The 19,459-nt window shown below is 40.7% G+C and overlaps 1 protein-coding gene across 2 annotated transcripts in view; it reads left to right on the top strand.

Annotated features, from left to right (window-relative positions):
• The window catches only part of SNRK (SNF related kinase), a 59,660-nt gene that overhangs the window by 12,527 nt on the left and 27,674 nt on the right, over window positions 1–19,459 (top strand). Inside the window, exons 1-2 of one of the 2 annotated variants that reach the window (XM_043595918.1) lie at window positions 5,499–5,613; window positions 12,959–13,461. Coding sequence is in view for 1 of the 2 variants with exons in the window: in XM_043595915.1 (XP_043451850.1) it covers window positions 5,025–5,613 (589 nt within the window). In the remaining variant the exon portion in view is untranslated. Of the gene's footprint in view, window positions 1–4,918; window positions 5,614–12,958; window positions 13,462–19,459 lie in introns of those variants that run through there. The other variant, XM_043595915.1, reaches the window with a different exon arrangement.

Consider the following 19,459-nt stretch of genomic DNA (forward strand, 5'->3'; position numbering starts at 1 on the left):
TGCCTTTTAATTCTTCCTGCTCCCTAGCCTATATGTTCTAGATTCTCTGTAAGAATATATTACTTTCGGGGGAAAAAATGTAAAGGAACATTTAGTTCTTTTTGAAAGGGTAGACTTGAAAGAAGGTCCTCTTGATATTTCAAAAGCCAATACTTAGATTTTGTGGGATTTTTTTGGAAAAATTATCAGGCTTTGATGCCCAACTGGAGATATTATTTTCTTTGCATTACAGTCTTACATCCATCATTTTCAGTTTAATATGTTTTAGGAAACTGGACAGCTCTGTAAATTCATTCTCTCGCGGTAGGGTGGAACAGTAAAAGAATTTCTATTTGGACGAAGGAGAACACCATCGTTTTAATAACGGTGGTGGTAGCTAGTGTTTACTGCTTCCTCTGTGTCAGGCTTAATTGCAGACCTTTTTCCTGTACTAACTCATTTAATTCTCCCCACAACCTGTGAACTTGTACTCTTACTACTAACATTTCCTGCTGGGGAAACCGATCATACAGGGAGGTCAGCTTTTGTTCAGGGCCCATGGCTACTGATAGGGGAGCTGGGTTTCAGATCCAGTCCTCGGCGCTCCGAACCAGTGTTCGGCCACACTGGACTACCACACTGCCTTGCCCAGAGGCTGGATGAGACGGGCTGGTGGAGAGAGGGAAGCAAGGGTAATGGCAGGAGCTGCCGTATCCTTCTTGGAGCCGAAGGAGCAGGTAAGCGTTCCAGGGTTTACCTGTCTCTAGACGAGGCCCTGTGTGTGAGCTTAAGGGTTACCTGGATGCTCACCTTCGGTGTGTTGTGTAAATCGCCTTGGCCTAGTGTGAATGCTTAGGCCTTTCAGTATTTGTGGGGTATTTCAGTGTTGTGGAGAGTACCGTGAGGCACCTCCGCCAGTATGCCACCGCCTTAGCTATCAGTGCCCTGTGTTCGTAGTGATAGTTTCTTTTTTCCTGTCGAATGGAAAGCCTCCGTGTGAAGGTGTTTTCTGTGTTCCCAGGTGCTGGCATCATAATTGATTTCTGCTGGCCTGCTAGAAGATTGTATGTTGTGAAGGTCGCCCTCTTTGGCTGCTGGAGTGAGTGTTTCATGATCCGGCAGGGGCTCCTGCAGGCAGGCTGGGCTTGGAAACCGGGCTGGGCAGGATTGGAGCTGCCTCCTGCTGCTAACTGGGCAAGTCAAGCCTCATTGCGCCTAGCTTGCAGGCTCTTGGTTTCGATTCAGTGAGATGTGGATTTGGAGCCTGTTACCCAGGAAGCATTTAGAAAATGGTGAATTCACTGTTTATTATTATTACTTCCTCCTCCTTCTAGTAGAATCTGTCTGACCTGGCCGCCTGGAACAATCTCTGTTTATGTGTTCACTGTTAAATTTCTGTTTCCTCAAGGCTCTTTGAATGGGTTGTAATTCACAGAGGGGAGAAAGATCCTGGGATGCTGGGTCACTAAAGACAAATTTGCCATTTTTATGTCTGTCTGGATCCAGCCTTAGAATGTGTATTTTGAGTCTAAGCAAAGTTAAAACAAATAGAACTAAACTAAAATCTCCTTCTGTGTTTTCCTTTAGGAAAAAGAAGCAACTAACAAAACACAGTGGTAACGAGGATTATTCAGTATGCGGGTTTGTAGGGTATGTCCTGGAGCCACCAGAGGCACCTGCACTCTGTATAAGCCACCTCTTAACATTCAGCGTTGATGTTCAGCATGACTTTCAGGCCCTGCAAGGTCCTCAGAGATCGAAAAACAATGTAGTTACTTCCTGTGCGAACACAAAATGTACTTGATGGTAGGGTTGCACAGTAGGCTAGTACTTAAAGAGATGATCAGTAACGAGGATGTTTTTCCTTTCGACCTTCAGTTAATCGTAATGTCCTGGTTTTTGGTAAACCGCTGTGGTTTCATAGACACTGTGGGTACGAAACGAAGTACAAAAAGAGTAAATTCCTTGGTAGTGAAAATGATTATTCTTTCACCACAAGGTAGCCTCATCATGAAGAGACCCTGTCAGATTCCTTCCCATGAACTTGCTAGTGGATTAAAAACTATTTTCATTGTACCCTTTTGCTGGCACAGTTCTGGGAAGAGAAACTGCAGAGTGTTAATTGTCATTGTTTCTGGGTGTCAGAGACCCTGAAAAACTACTTTTTTCCCCCTCATTTACGTACACATTTATTACTTTTGTAACAAGACAAAGTGAATGACCTAATTAATTTAATTAAAATTTAATTTAAATTCAGATTTATTTCTAAAATCTGATTTATATGCCATTTAACAAGAATACATCTAAACTAAAGGGATGAGAAAAACAAATGTTATATCCCTTGAGGGCAGCCTAAAAGTTGTTTTGAAAGCTTAAGTTGGATTTGCCAGCTTGTGACTTAATAGACTGAGGTAGAACTTTAAGAATAATTACTGCCCTTCTAATTAATCAAAATTAAAGATACAAAGATAGTTTTCTGCCCCCTGGAGTTAGCTTAGAGCTGCTATTTTTGAAAATTAAATATGCCTGAATTAAACTTTCTTTGGGGGAACTACTGTCCAAATAAAGCAACATCTTTCCACTTGGATTTTCCTGTTAATCTTGTCATTAAAATTATTAGCTTATATGACAAGATAATACACAGTGTAGAAGAAATTTGCTTTTTCTCCAACACCTGTATGTAGTACTGTTGGTTTCTTATTTTAAAAATCTTTATAGAATAAACGGGATTAATCATTTAGATTGCAGAAACAGTGTAGATAGTGGTTAAAAGCACAGATTTTGATGTCGGGTGGTCCTGGGTTTGAATCCTAGTCTTACATACGGACCTGGTAGCCTGTGCCAAGTGACTGACCATTTCTGTGCCTCAAAATGGGGCTAATAATCCCTATCTCTGAGGGCAGTTGTAAGGATTAAATGAGGATGATGTAAAGAGTTTGGTATATGAGTGAGATATTATACTTACTCAGTAAGTGGTAACTTATATTTATTATTATGGTAATTACTAAAATATAAAAAACATATTAATAAACATACTAACAGCTAATATAGATATTTGAGGGTGGCTCCAGATAGGTGTTTCAGATAATTTCAGTTTGCATGTGGGAATGACTTTATGCCTCTTTTATAGTTGGTACTTTAACTCTCCAGATACTACCCTAAGCATAACATCATTTAGTGTGATTAAATGTTTATAAAGAGCGTGGGCTTTGAAATAAGAACAGTTTGAATCATAGTTGCAGCACTTTGATTCATTTTACACAAATACGTATAATAGGTTTTTAATGTTCGCTTTTCTTCTGTTCTTTTAAGCAAAAACGAGATTGAAAGAATGTAATGCTAGTGCTTTTTAAAAAAAACACCTTGTTCTATGTACGATTTACTTTTTTGGGATGTTTTCATCTAAGTGGGAGTAAATGATGTAACTACTGTTCTTAATAAAACAACTGGAAACATGAAAGTATATACTGGGAGCATTAGAAGAGACTTTGCAGAAGGGAAGGGTTGTATGCACTCATGGGAGAGAGCTAGTCTTGGGAGATGGCTGTATTCCTCATTGGATTTTATAATAATTCTATTAAATTTTGGTCAGAAAAAATAATAGTGGGAGTTGAATTTGTGAGATTTAAAGTGATGTCTTAATTTGTATGATTTTATACATTTGTTTTTCTGAAGGTCATTTATAAGAGCTGATTTCTGTATTTAGAGTTTACATAATAAAGGTTTAGAATTTTAAATGCCATGTGAGATATGGTCTTTAAAACCAAAGGATCTTTAAGATGGTTTAAGAACGCATCCTTGTTTGGGGTGCCTGGGTAGCTCAGTCAGTTAAGCATCCGACTTTGACTCAGGTCATGATCTCCCGGTTTGTGAGTCCGAGCTCCACGTTGGGCTCTGTGCTGACAGCTCAGATCCTGGAGCTTGCTTCGGATTCTGTGTCTCCTCCTCTCTCTGCCCCTCCCCTGCTCATGCTCTGTCTCTCTCTGTCTCTCAGTAATAAATAAACGTTAAAAAGAATTTTTTTTAAAAATGCATGCTTGTTTGTTTTTGAACTATAAACAGATTGTGGTGAGTTTGGTTTGACAGTGTGAAGACTGTAATAGAGGCATAACTGATAAGTACAAAGGGCGAGTACCAGTCAGCAAACATTTATTAAGCACCTACTGTGTGTCAGTTGCCATTCTAGGCCCTAGTGACACAAGAGCAAACAATTGGCATGTAAACATTTTGGAAAGAAGTTGAATTTCAAAATGTAACAAAATATTGACTACCTGTTATATGTAAAACACTGTTTAGGGGAGGGGAGGGTAGAAGGAAAAAAATAGAACCTTAGAGTTTTCAAGAACCTTACGGTCTTAGGAGGGAAATGGTGTATATGAAAATCTGTAGAATAAGACCTCATGGGCTGGTGGTGTCCAAGCTGCTGTGGAGATAACGGAGAAGGGAAGGGAATTCCAGCTGGAATTCTAACTAGAGGAGGCTTCACTAAAGGGATTTTTTTGGTACTTACAGGAAATAGTGCTAGTTTTGGAATAACAGGAAAAAGTTGTTGGGTTTCTGTCCAAATGTTTATTCTGTTTTCCTTTTGTCAATTCTTGCCTTGTTTTTTAAGACACTAATTGAAATTACTTTGGGGGAAAATTTTTTTTTAAACATAGTTTATCAAACTTGCCAGGTTTCTTATTTCTGACATCACCAAAAACTTGTTTCAACAAATCAGTTTTTTTTTTCAGTTTGCAAAATTTAATATGGTATTTAAATTCTCAGCCTTTGTAATATAAACCCCAAATATATAAACAGGTTGTTATATGGCCCTTACTCATTTTATGTCTCAATTTATTTACTTCAGGCTTCTCTTAAAAAAAAAAAAAAAAAAGTCAGGAAACTATAAAAGGAAAAGCTACAGAAACTTAATTTTGTTTCTTCTCTTATTTTGTAGATGTCCGTGGCGACACTGAAAATGAATTCCTTATTTTCACCAAATATTCTTATATGAGAAGATCCATTTTGAACAGTCTATATATTTTTTCTTCTGTTGGACCAGCATGGCAGGATTCAAGCGAGGGTATGATGGAAAGATTGCTGGATTATATGATCTGGATAAAACCTTGGGTCGAGGTCATTTTGCAGTGGTTAAACTTGCCAGGCATGTCTTTACAGGTGAAAAAGTAGCAGTCAAAGTTATTGACAAGACAAAATTGGACACTCTAGCCACCGGTCATCTTTTCCAAGAAGTGAGATGCATGAAACTAGTGCAGCATCCCAACATCGTACGCCTTTATGAAGTTATTGACACCCAGACCAAACTCTATCTTATTCTGGAACTTGGAGATGGAGGAGATATGTTCGATTACATAATGAAACACGAAGAGGGACTTAATGAAGATTTGGCCAAGAAGTACTTTGCTCAGATCGTTCATGCTATATCTTATTGCCATAAACTCCATGTGGTTCACAGAGACTTAAAACCAGAGAATGTAGTCTTCTTCGAAAAACAAGGTCTTGTAAAGTTGACAGACTTTGGTTTCAGCAACAAATTTCAACCAGGGAAGAAGCTCACAACAAGCTGTGGATCTCTTGCGTATTCTGCTCCAGAAATTCTGCTTGGTGATGAATATGATGCACCCGCAGTAGGTAGGTAACCTTCCTCCAATATTTGCCCACTTGAATTCCACCAGCTAGAGAATAGTTGGTCAAATTGGTTGCTGTTTATCTGAAAATAATTTCTTAAGGGACTTTCTTAAATGTGTCTTAATTAACAGATTGGGTTTCATGAATGCCGTGTATTCCTAAAGCTGGCAGTTAGTTTTACCCCTTATGTGGCAGACATCTAAGTATATTCGGCAGCACAGAGAAAAATGAGTAAGTTCTCATTTAAGGTAACCATCACCTGCTCACTGTAATTCTTTTGAACGTCTGAGTACATTTCCTATCTTCTTAGATCCTTCTGGTAGTGCCCCTAGTCTGCTCCTTCCTGGACATATCCTTTAACACTCGTTGAGACTCATATTGGAAAAGTACTGTGAATGCTACAGTACATTATGAAGAATTTGGGCATGGGGATCTTTTATTGTGATCTTGAAGAGTGTACTTGATCTCTCTCTGCTTCATTTCCTCATCCGTAGAGTAGAATTGAATCAGATAGAGGTATTGTATCCTGTGTTACCGTGTTTACTTTTCACAGCGACCAGTGTGGTGGTTATTGTCTGTTTCATTGTATAGGACAGGAAATTGACATACAGACATCTGCTCTATGGTGGATTCCAGAATTTTGGTAGCCCTTTGCATTGCCAGCTACCCTCTCTTCACTCCAAAACGTTGTGTTCTCTCTTGTCCTGAGTTATCTATTCCGGGTGGAAGTGTTTGCTCCTTTTCATCTTGTGGCAGTGTTGTCCCTTTGGGATTGTATCTGCTTTGAAAGTCATGTAGGAATTTAGGAATTTATTCTTAATTTTTAACAAGTCGTTAAGCTGAAGGTGTGGTCAGCTTTTACAATGTTTAGTTTAATCTTGGAATAATAATGCTCTAATATTACATGTACATGATATCACACTTCTAAGGAGTCTTCCGTTTGCATTCTGATCATTTGAAATGCAGGTTATGGAAGATTAAAGGCACACATTGAAGAGCACCAATTTTATACTGAATATTCTGTACACCAAAATACTGCTTTTCGTCTTAGATTTCTGTGTCCTGTAAAAGAAAGGGTTGTTGAATGGTTCCTGCCCACCGCAGATAACAAGGCTTCACCGAAACCTTTCATTAGGATATTTGAGTCAGAGATTTTTGATTAATGGAGCAGGTCTCGTCAGAAAATGAAGCCAAGAATTTACAGAAGAGGAAGCATAAATGTCTGAACATGGAAATGATGATGTTCAACCTCAGTAATAATCAGGGAAAATAAAAGCCTGATAAGATACTATCCATACTTTTCACATTGGGAAAAACTAAGACAAAACCAAGTGTAGATAACACTATAGATCTTCAGGAAATCTAACTAGTACTGCGTAGAAGACAATTATCTACTAAAGTTAAAGAAGTACACAATCCTGAGACCTAGCATTTCTTTTCCTGTGTACACACCCTTAGAGATGCTCTCACTCATGTACACAGATTTTCAGAGAATGTTTTTAACAGCATTATTGAGTATTCATCAGCAGGGGAATACATTGTTTGATATTCATGTGATGGAATTCTATATATTGGTGAAGATTAATGAACCATGGATGTCATCATGGCTGTAGTTCACAAACATTTAAGAAAAGCAGATTCCTAAGAATACTGATAGTATTACAACGTTTATATCAAAGTTTAAAACATATGAAGCAGTATTATGTACTGTTCAGGGGTGCATGCACATGTAGTAAAGCTCTGAAGAATGCATGAGGTTACACGAGGGGCAGGCATATCTAGAAGGTTTTATCTGTATTGGTGATGTTTATTTTCTAATTTGGATGGTGGGTACACAGGTATTCACTATAATTTTCTTGTTTTTTTTCTTATATCTTCAATCTTGCCTTAAAAAAACTTTTAAAAAGTTTTTAAAAAGGAAAAGGAAAGTGGGAGGATGCCTACAACTGCACTTGTTTTCTACATCATTACTTTTTCTTTCGTTGTTACTAATTTTTTCCATGATCTTTCAGTTTCCCTTTGTTTTCTTTTCTACTGTCTTCAGTTGAAAGCTTTTTTTCTTCATTGTTCTGATTTCTAACATTTAAGGTTGTGTGTTGCTCTCTCCTGCAATCTCTGGTAACATCCTGAGGATTTCACTCTCTGGTCATTGTTTTTCATTGCTGAAGTTTATCTTTACTCTTTTATTTCTTACTTAACCCAGAGGTTCTTTTTTTCTTTTTTAATTCAAAGTAGATAGATTTATGTTTCTTTTTAGCTGTTTGGTTTTTAACTTCTAATTTTAGTACATGGCAGTCAGTAGTCTACATTGCAACCTTACTGGTTTTTGCTTCGGGGAGTATTTTTAGATTTTCTGTGTGGCTTAATACATAGTGATTTTTGGTGACTATTTTTAGCATATACAAAGTTTTTGTACATAATTGAAGTTGCTAATTGTATAATTTGTTCCTCTGTGTCAGGTTTTTATTCTGATGTTATATTCTGAGAGAATTATACTAGTTCCCTACTCTAATCTGAATTTTGTATTTTAATCAATTTTTGCTTCTATATGTTATTTTCTAGCTGTGTAAAGTATGTAAATTTCTATAATTTATTTTGCATAATGACCTATGCCTTTTATCAATGTGTAACTGTGCTTATTGCCATAGATTCTATTTTGTCATTTTGTTTTAGGATGTATTGGCGTCTGCCCTTAATGTTCAGAGTTAGTCAGTATCATATCATTCCCTCTGACCTGTGAACAAGAACTATATGTAGTTTGTAGTACCTTTTACAGATTTTTAGTTTGCTTTTATTACTTAATATATACTTTTTCTGGCTCAATAATGCTTTAAGAGCGGATGAAGACTCTGGGCATATCTTAAAATTGTGTTCCTAAGCATCTTTAACTATTCCTTTTTTTGACCTAACTTAGTACATGCGAAGAACATTTCAAAATCCAGTGTGAATTTAAAAGTGACTAGCCGGTCTATCTGAAAAGCATTGCCTTATCTTGTGAAAAAGTGGATTAGTAAAACATAAATTGAGATATTCTTGACTGTTAATTTATGTGCTACTTATAGAGTGTGCAGTATACCAGTTTTTGGAAATCTTGCGTGGCACGTTCAAGCCAAGAGTTGTGGTTTAACTAGAAGCCACATTGAATGTACTCGGGACAGCCTGTTCCTTCCTCTGCTTTAACGCCATGAAGAAATATGTCCACATACTCCCTCCTACAAGAGTCTTTTTTAGACAGTTTGGGAAATGGGCAGCCATCAGAACTGTGATTGTAGCATCATGTGTATAATTGTAAATATTTTCTTTGAAAACTTTTAAAAAAATCAGTCCTTACTGTACACGTTGTACAACCTAAGGTGTAATACCTTTGTGATAGAACTTTGAAGTTAGTCCAGAAGGGCATAAATCAGAAATTTTCTCTTTGGTTTATCTAAATCTGCTATTATAGTTTGTTGTGAATTGATAACTCCTTGCTTTTATTTCAGATTTCTTCCAGAAAAGCTGTTAACGTATTTGCTTTTACAGTCCCTCCCAAGGGGCACCAAATCTGAGGGGGTATAGTTTCGTTTTTCCTGCTCAAAGTTACGATTTATTAGAGACAGATGCTTTAGTAATGTTTCTGTGTTTTCCGACTTGAACTTTCTCTTCCCAGAGTCAGACTGTGGTTAAGTTTTTATTACCTACTCTTAAAATTTGCCATTTGGACCGTGAGCCCTGATGGATTATAGATTAGAAGACCTTGGCTTGTGTCACAGAGTTTAGGCCTGAGTGTAGAGTGAGAGATCATTTGTGCCCTTTTATGCATAGGGAAGTAAGTTTGGTCTGTTTAAAGCACTATCTTGTTCGTCTTATTTAAAAAGGTAAACATAGGGGCGCCTGGGTGGCGCAGTCGGTTAGGCGTCCGACTTCAGCCAGGTCACGATCTCGCGGTCCGTGAGTTCGAGCCCTGCGTCGGGCTCTGGGCTGATGGTTCAGAGCCCTGGAGCCTGTTTCCGATTCTGTGTCTCCCTCTCTCTCTGCCCCTCCCCCGTTCATGCCCTGTCTCTCTCTGTCCCAAAAATAAATAAACGTTGGAAAAAAAAAATTAAAAAAAAAAAAATAAATAAAAAGGTAAATATAAAACCTGCCTACATGGTACGTATCCAGCATGAACCGCACTGCCTCCTTGGGCCCAGGCGGCCGCATGCGGTGTTCAGTTGTGTGGAAGTGAAAAACGTATCCTTAGAAACGTGGTGCACACCTTCCGCAATCCAGCTGTCGAGTGCAGGTCAGATATTCTGAAAGATACCTTTTACAGAGTATACCATCACCACTTGTCACGTAAAACCAAAAGAAAAAACTCCTTTCCTAAACTTTCTGAAGTTCCGTGTGCCTGTGAAACAAATGAGTTATTTCAGAGATCATAGGTAAAAATTGATCTGCCACGAACCCTATGTAAATAAAAGCACTTTACAGTATTAGCTCTGTATGCACGACGTGCTGGCTTTACAGTGTGACTGTTGTATAATTATGTATTTAGGGAAGAGCCATTCTGTGCTTTGAGTAAAATCTTTTGAGATATAAATAAGCTACTCTAGAACTTAATATTCGTAATAAAGATTCTTGAGCACGACATGTTATAGGGAGTGTAATCTATAGGTACCATACGTAGGGGTTTTTTAGGCTAACTCAACCATTGATTTTTTTTTTAACGAGAGGCCTGAAAAATGTGATTAAAATGACAGATGTCCTTTAATGTCTTCCCTACTGCATTTTTAGCTCTGGTGCTTATTGTTCTCACTGTGTTATAAGATTCAGATAAAGTGAAGTATATACTGATGCCACTTTCTAGTGTAATTTGCTAGTGGTAAGATCTAAATTGGTGGTTCTCTACTCACCACTGGTAAATTTCACCTGGAGCAGACTTTTCAAAAACAAGCAAACCTTGCCAGGGCCCCGCCCTAGAGGTTCAGATAGTCTCGGGTGAGGCCCTTATCCAGAAGCTTCTGTGAGATTCTGATGTGCATCCAGCCTCGTCTACCTCTGGTTTAAAATTGTAGGATCAAATGTTTTAGGTTATTAGTGGAAAAATAGACTCCCGACATTTTAATTCTCATATGCTTTAAGGAATAAGTGTTCAGGAAAAAAAAATGTTTAAATCTCTTCAGTTTCAAAAATTTTTAACAAGAACATAAAATTCTTCTTTTGATATTGATGATTGAGCTTAAACTTCTCTCGTTCGCCTCCCTCTGCCCCATTTTAATCACACCTTGTGCTTATTCGGGGCTAAGTAAGTGAAAACCAAATTTCAGGTCCTTTGGAAATTTTTCCTGATGTTGTTCCCGCGCCTGGAACTTCAGGCTGGACACCCGGGCCTGTCCCGTTGGGAGCCGGGAGGCCGTCCTGCTTGTTCCCCTCCCGCTGCCGTTCCCAGAGCTTCTTGTCAGGTGTCCCCTGGCCTCGTGCAGGTCGGAAGGTTCCCTCGCTGCCTCGTTCGAAACCGTGTCCTTCGTCCGGAAGATTTGTGGCACCTGGTACTTTTCTCAGGGCCCTGGCTGCCAACTGACGCGACTCGGGTTTGGTCTCGTTTGCTTTTACTTGGCCTCGGGCCGCTCTTCCTCCCTCCCTGTCAGAGCGTGCGTGGAAAGGCAGCGGCGTGCAGGGCTCGGGGTCGCAGGTGCCGCTGGAATAGACGCCGGAAGTTACGGTTGGCCCGCTTTTCGCTCTCGAGCCCGACCCCGAGTCTTCGGGCTCCTGGCGCGAGGAGGTGGGGGCCGGGCCGCCCGGACGACTCTGTGCGTCTTCGGAAGGAGGGAGAAGGCAGGGATTTCGGAGGCCGCCTTCCCGTCATTTGTTCCGGCCGCCGGTTCCCGGACGTTGACGGTTCGGGAGAGACTTGGCCCCGGGTCTTCGGGCGCCAAGAGCCGGCACAGGCAGCGGGGACCGGCCGGAAGGGGGCGCCGTGCCGGGGACGCGGCCGTTGCAGGCGGTCACCGCCCGTCGGGGAGAACCGCTTCCCCGTTCCTTTTGAAGTTTCAGTGCGCGGCTCTGCTCTGCTCGGAATCCTCGGAGGTCTTCCCGTTCCTTCCCTGTGGGAAGCGGAGGCCTCGGGGCGGCAGCGCGGTCCCCAGGGTCGGCTCCCCCGTGTCGTCCTCACCCGCGACTCCCGCGCCTTCAGTGGCCCGCGCGGCCCCGCGAGGCCGCCCCCTTGCGGTCGGTCACCTTGCGCTCGCAGTCCTGCCTCGGGGCCCTTCTGCCTCCCGTCCCTTGGCCCGACGGCTCTTGCCCGCCTGCCACCCGCTCGGCCCCCCGCCGCCCCCTCACCGGCGTGTGTGCAACGAGGGTAGTGACGGCTGCCGCCTCGAGGACGGCGGCGGCTCGAGGAAGGAGGACGCGCTGGTGCTTAGCCCGGCGCCGGACCCGAAGTCGGCCTTCGGTCCGGCGTAACTGTCGCCACCGCCTTCGCGGAAGGGGCACAGACGCCGGGTTCCCGTGGAGCCGGGCCGCCGTCCCGAAGGCCGGTCGGAGATGGCGGCCTCGTTTCTCCTCCGGAGGGGCTTTCGGCGCCTTGGGAAGCTTGGCCTCGGGGGAGTTGCCGAAATGTCGGCCGCCGTGGGAAAGCCGGGAGCGAGGGCGGCCGGGCCCTTGGCCCTTGTGTTTTTCTCACACGTGTTTCTAGCGGTGGTGAACTTTCGGAAGGTGGGGGATAGGTTAACTTCTAAAGGCGGGATTTTTCTCAGTGTGTGTTTTTAACGTTAGATGAAAACAAATGAAAGGATTTGCTTGGTAACGGGTTGGGTTCCTGGAACTTCAGAAGAGCTCTCTCAGCCACTTAAAGCAGGTAACTGTCTCCATACAGAAATACAGAAATTAAATCTATTCACTTCGGGTTGTAGCCTCAGGAAACCCTTAGGGAGTTGAAAGTATCAAATCTACTTGGGAATTTTTTTTATCTTTTTTGTGGGGAGACGCAGAAACCTGTTGAAGAAGGACCCGCTGGCAAAACAAAAATTCAGCCGTTAACGCACACCTGCAACACGGTAAACTCGGAATCGAGGTAGTCACGATACGCGTCGCCACACGGTCCGAACTCCTGAATGTTGAGCGACGTCACCGTGGTCTTCTTAAAAACGGGTGACACGTGTTGACACGTAGGTGCTGTGCTCGACGGCGCCCTCGGGCTCGCTCCGAAATGGCCTGGTGGGACTTGGTGGCGACGCGTCTCCGTTTCTGGGGAGACTGTCCCCGCGCATCGGGAGGTCGCCTGTGGGGTCCCGAAGTTGTCAGGACTCGCGGAGCAGCTGCTCAGGAAACGCTTTCGACGGTCACGGTCACGGTCACACACACGGCCGTGTGGTCGTCTTCTTTCCAGGGCCGTGGCTTCCCTCGGCCGGATCTTCACACGTCGCCGCCGGCTTCGGCGGAGGAAGATGGCGAGTGGGCCTAGAAGAGGGCACCGCGGGGCTAAGCCGAGCTCATTAGCCGGGACGTTCTGTGGCACCGGCCCTTCCTCACGCCCGTCATCCCAGTACACGGACTCGCTGTTTTTAAATGTCCTCTTCCCGTCATCCTCGATTAACTCATTTTCTGTCTAACCCACTTCGTCTTCACAAAAACGTTGATTTATCTCACCTCGTTTCTATTGGTTGGCCTGATGGTGATATTTTAAAAATTATATCCGCGATAGTGTAGAACAGCGCCTAACAATATTATAAAAGTTTAATTTGCAATTATTTTAAACCCTGAAACCTAAGAAAAACTCTGTAAGGACCTCAGCGTTTGGGCCCTGTCCAGCAAGTAGGAGAAAAAGACTGTGGAGGGAGACGCTCTTGGTAGATACGTCTAAATTCTGCCTGGGATGCAGCCAGGCACAGAGTAGGTGCCCTGGTTTGTTGGATAAAAATAATGGGGGGGGGTGTTAGATGGCTAAAAACATGGCTAAAAACAGAGGATGATGAGATGAAGGGGACACATGCCCTAATGGCCTTTTCCCATTGGAATTAGATGGGATGACGCCAAACCTCACTCATTTCAGATGGCTCGCTTGTGCCTCTTGCTCAACAGTAAGGTCCTTGAGAAAGAGAACTGTGTGTTTGTTTATATCTTATCTGTGTTCCATTCCTGTCACCAGGTAAACATGACAGGCCCTAATGTTTGTTTAAATGAGTTAAATATTACAGAAAACGAACTAAAGAAATGAAAACTTACATTCTGCTAAATTTTTTTTACAAAGTGTAATCGTGCCCCCTCCCCCATGGCCCGCCCGATACCCTTGCTCATACTGGAACTCCTTTTCCCTGACTTGTGCCTATATATTAACATGTCCTGGACTCACCTCCTCTCTGCACATTGAGGCAGGTCTGCGGTTTGAAGCATGTTCTAACATACCGCTATGAAGCTTATTTTAGATCTGATCTTGCAGGCTTGTGGGGCTGAGTAAAAAATGGGCCCACAACTTTGAAGCAGTTTTGAAGTAAGCTTTGGAACATAAAATAGAGGTGTGGAATTGTGTCCTTATTTTTGTGCCTTTGGCTACTTGACCGACTTGTTTTATACATTAATCTCTCATTTTCCTTATAGTGTTTTAAATTTCCTAGCTATGACTTGGGAAGATGGTAATGGAAAGCTGGAGGTAAGCTTATAGACAGGGCTTCTCCCAAAAGGAACATCAGATCGTTGGGGATATGGTGTCCTTTTTGTTTTTTAAAGCCAAAGACTTAATTTGTAGGTATTTGGTGTGTTTGGTATTTTTTTTTTAAACCCATTTTGTGTCATGAACAGTTTGTATGTATCAACTCTTCGTTGACTTTAGGTCCTTGTTACAGTTTAAAGAGACTTAACGTGGATCAGGAGCTCCAGTAGATGGCAGGAAAGCCCCTCAGACGGTGTGATCCCCCAGTTCCAAAGTGTGATTCTCAGTTTTGTGCTCAGTGGTAATTAGTTTCTAGAGGACTGAAACCAGCTTAACAAATTCTCAGGAGACTAATGTGTACAAAAACCAGTTGATTGTTACATGAGACTTTGAATGTCAGTCCACTGCAAGCTTATGTTCTTGCATCAGACTAGCTGTATTTTCCTAAATTTACCTATTTTTCAGGTTTCTAAAAAGTTGGTAGACAAAGGCTCTTCTTTTAGGTATAGTATAAGTTGATTTGGTTTAACCTTGTTTAGGAACGCATGTGATCTGTTGATATTCCTGAGGTCACATGATTCTTGTTTGGATTTCTGCCTCAGCTCTTAGAGCTCTTCCTGATTCTGGAATTTCAGTTCATTTATTTCTGTTGCTTCCAAGGCCTTGAAAACCGGATTTCTGCAAGTTATCATTTTGTTTCTAGTTGTTAACAGCAGGACCTTCAGTCTGCTCAACACATTGCAGTCTACCTAGAAGTAGAAGATTCCCAGTAGTTTTAGATTAGTCCTAATTTTGTTCTCAGTTATCAGTTCGTGGGTGGGCTATGTTGCTCTGAAGTTGTCAGTTAAACAGCTTGATAAAATTTTTTTGGATTTACTATCCAGCTTCAGTATCAAGATGAGTTAGTTCATTAATCAGCAGAGGTAAGAAGAGTTAGCGAAGTTGTGTTCCGTTTCTACTTTTGACTCTTCTAGCTGCTGTCAGGGGATTAGAAGGAACAGTTTTTTAATCATTAAGGAAGGCTTCTAAGGCTTCATTCTTGTGTTACTTCACGTAAGAGAATTGAACTTCAGAGTCCTTAGCTATCAGCGTCTCTTACCAATTAGAGAACTATTTATTGATCACTTTCTTTAGATCATTTCTTGATTTGTCCCATAGCAGAGCACCATGAAGCAAGCAGATAAAGTCTCCTAGGATGCTGAAATGGACTGTCCTAAGCCCGTGTAAAACTGCATGTATTTTGTTTGTAGTTTTCATCAGGGTCTCACTCAGATCCTTATTTGGTTAATTTTACATAAAATTCTAGCAAGTTCAGCAAATTCACATTTTCATCCTTCAACTTACAGATAGGTAATATTAGAGACCTCTTAGAGACTGGCACACTGATAGCAAAGAAGAGAAAGAATCATGAAATCATAACCAAAAACTCTTAAAAAACATGATATTCGTGAACAACCAATGGATCAAAGAAGAAATTAAAGGGGAAGTGAAAGTTTCTGAAGACAAATGAAAATGGAAACACAATATACTAGAACTTGTGGGTATGCAAAACTAGAACTTGGGATGCAGCAAAGCAGTTCTGAGTGGGAAGTTTGTAGCAATAAATGCCTACATTAAGAAGCAGGAAAGATCCCACATAGAAGGAAGGAAAATAATAAAGAGCAGAAATAAATAGAGAACAGAAAAAAACAATAGAAAAGATTAACCAAACTAAAAGTCAGTTCTTTGAAAAGATAAACAAACTTGGCAAGCCCTTAGCTGATTTTATCAAGGAAAAGAGAGTGAGAGACCCAAATCAACAAAATTATAAATGAAAAAGGAGCTATTACAACAGATACCACAGAAATACAGAGGGTCAAAAAGGCTGCTATGAATAACTGTATGCTGACAAACTGGATAACCTAGAAGAAATGGGAAAATTCTACATATAACCTCCTAAGACTGAATCAGGAAGAAATAGAAAATTTGAATAGACCAATTACTAGTAAGGAGATTGACTCAGTAATCAGAAATCCAATTGGTTAATTTTACCAAACATTTAAAGAATTAATACCAATCCTTTTTTCAAACTCTTTGGAAAAATCAAGGAGGAGGGAACATTCCCAAACTGATTTCATGAGGCCAGCATTTTCCTGATACTGAAGGCAGAAGAGGACACTGTAGAAGAGAAAACTACAGGCCAATATCCCTGATGAATATAGATGCAAAAATTCTCAATGAAATACTAGCAAACTGGATTCAGTAGCACATTAAAGTGATTCACCATGATGATCAAGTGTGATTTATCCCTGGGATGCAAGGATGGTTCAACATTTGCAAATCAATTATTGTTACTAGAATTGAAAGAAGAGAATCATGATCATCTCAATAGATGTAGAAAAAAGCATCTGACAAAATTCAACATCCATTTGTGGTAAGAACTTACAGTGGGTGTAGAGGCAGTGTACCGCAACATAATAAAGGCCATATATGACCAGCCCACCACCACCATCATACTTTGTGGTAAAAGGCTGAGAGCTTTTCGTTTAAGATCAAGAACAAGACGCTGTCTCCTATTTAACACAGTATTGGAAGTCCTACCTAGAGCAATCAGGCAATAAAAACAATTAAAAGACATCAGCATTGGAAATGAAGTAAAACTGTCTCTAGTTGCTGATGACATGATTTTATATAGAGAAAATCCTAAAGACTCCCCAAAAAACTCTTAGAACTTAATCAGAAATTCAGTAAAATTGTAGGATGCAAAATTAATGTACAAAAATCAGTAGCGTTTCTATCCATTAACAGTTTTTCTGAAAATGAAATAAATTGATCCCATTTACAATAGCATCAAAAACAATAAAACACTTAGGAACATATTAAACCAAGGAGGTGAAAGATCTCTACTTTGAAAACTATAAGACATGATGAAAGAAATCAAAGATACAAAAATAAATGGAAAGTAGCCCTTGTCTATGGATTGGAAGAATTAATGTTGTTAAAATGTTAATACTACCAAAAGCCCATTCCTATTAAGATTCCAATGGCGTTTTTTACAGAAATAGAAGAACATTCCTAAGATTTATATGGAACCACAGTAGACCCAAGATAGCCAAAGACATCCTGAGAAAGAAGAACAAAGCAGGAGGCTCATACTTTCTGATTTCAAGCTATGCTATAAAGCTGTAGTCATGAAGACAGTGGTACAGGCATAAAAACAGACAAATGGAGTAATGGAACAGAATCAAGAGTCCAGAAATAAGCATATGTGGTCAGCTAATGTTTGACAAGGGAGCCTGGAATCTTCACTGGAGAAAAGACCGTCTCTTCAATAAGTTGAAGAAAATTGGATATTCACATGTAGAAGAATGAAACTTGACCCCTGTCTTAACACCACTCACAAAAATTGACTTGAAAGGGATTAAAGACTTAAATGTACGACCTGAAGCCATGAAACTCCTAGAAGGAGACAGGAAAAAACCTCCTTGACATGATTTCTTCAGATAGGACACCTAAAAGCACAAACAATAAAATAAAAACGTCAAACACAGAAGCTTCTGCACAGGGAAAGAAGCCACCAACAAAGTGGAAAGGCAACCTATGGAATGGGAAAAAAATATCTGCAAACCATGTATCTGATAAGCGATTAATATCAAAAATATATAGAATAACTCCAGCTCAACAACAATAAAACCAAATAATCCAGTTAAAAATGGATAAAGATCCTAAATAGACATTTTTCTAAAGAAGATATATAAATGGCCAACAGTTACATGAAAAGATGTTCAATATCACTAGTCATCAGAGAAATGCAAATTAAAACCGCAATGAGATACTCCCTTGTGCCTGCTAGAAAGGCCGTCATCAGAAAGACAAGAGATAACAAATGCCGTTGTGGATGTGGAGAAAAGGGAAACCTTCTGCACTGTTGGTTGGAATATAAATTGGTACAACCATATGGAAAACTGGAGTTTGCTCAGAAAACTAAAAATAGTACTATATGATTCAACAATTCCACCTCTGGGAATATATCCAAAGGAAATGAAAATACTAACTCAAAAAGATCTCTTCGCCCCCGTGTTCAGAGCGGCATTGTTGACAATAGCCAAGACATTAAAACAACCCTAAGTGTCCATCAGTGGATAAATGGGTAAGGGAGTTGTGGTATATATATGTATACACACACACCATGGGATATTATTCAGCTATAAAAAATTAGGAAATCCTACCATTTGTGACAATATGGACTTGCAGATGTTGTGCTAAGTGAGATAAGACAGATAAATACTGTATGATCTCACTTATATATGTGAAAATCTAAAACCAAACCAAAACAAACCCCACACTCAGGGAAAGAGATCAGAGTGTGGTTACCAGAGGCAAGGGATGGGGATTAGAAAAAGGTGTTCAAAAAGTATAAACTTCCAGTTATAAGATTAAATAAGTACCGGGGATGCAGTGAACAGCATGATGACTATAGTTCACACTGTTGTGTGGTATATAGGAGAGTTAAGAGAATAGATCCTAAGAAATCTCATCACAAGGAGAAATTATTTTTTCTTTTTATTGTCTCTGTATGAGATAATGGGTGTTAACTAAATCATTTCACAACATGCGTAAACCAGACTGTCGTTCTACACGTTAAAGTTATGCAGGCGTATATCAGTTATTTCTCATAACTGGGAGGAGAACAAACCAAATATGATAGTCCCTCTGTTTACTACATGGAGCCCAAGCCTTTAGCAGTGCTTATGGGCTCTTGGAGGTAGGGTGAGGTACATACTTGGAAGCAACTCTAACACGGGTATCCTCGGTGGAAGGTAAGATGGAGCCATCAATTATAAGCCAGATGGTCATTGTTTTCCTGCAAATGAATCAAGAGAGATGAATTGTGGCAAGGGACACAAAGGGCAATAGTGTCATCTGTCCTGGACATTCTCCCTTTGTTGCCAACCTCTAAGGTCTCATTATGATTACATCCCAGCACCTAGCACAGTGCCTGGCAAATAGTGGTGCCACACATTTGTTGAGTACTTGTATGTGTCTGCTTTGTGACCCTTTAGTATAAGGACCGATTCCCCCAAGGACACCGCTGTACCTCAGCATGGTTGTTTAGCTGGTGATCTTAAGTGATGTAGGCAAACAGGCTCTAATAGTTTTAACTTCCTCAATTATCAGAAGGCATCAGAGGAGGAATTATTTAATAAATTGTATTGGAAATAGTTAAACATTTAAGGAAGAAGGAATGACAGGTTCCTGTCT

This window comes from Prionailurus bengalensis, chromosome C2 (genome assembly GCF_016509475.1).
Source record: "Prionailurus bengalensis isolate Pbe53 chromosome C2, Fcat_Pben_1.1_paternal_pri, whole genome shotgun sequence".
NCBI lineage: Eukaryota > Metazoa > Chordata > Mammalia > Carnivora > Felidae > Prionailurus > Prionailurus bengalensis.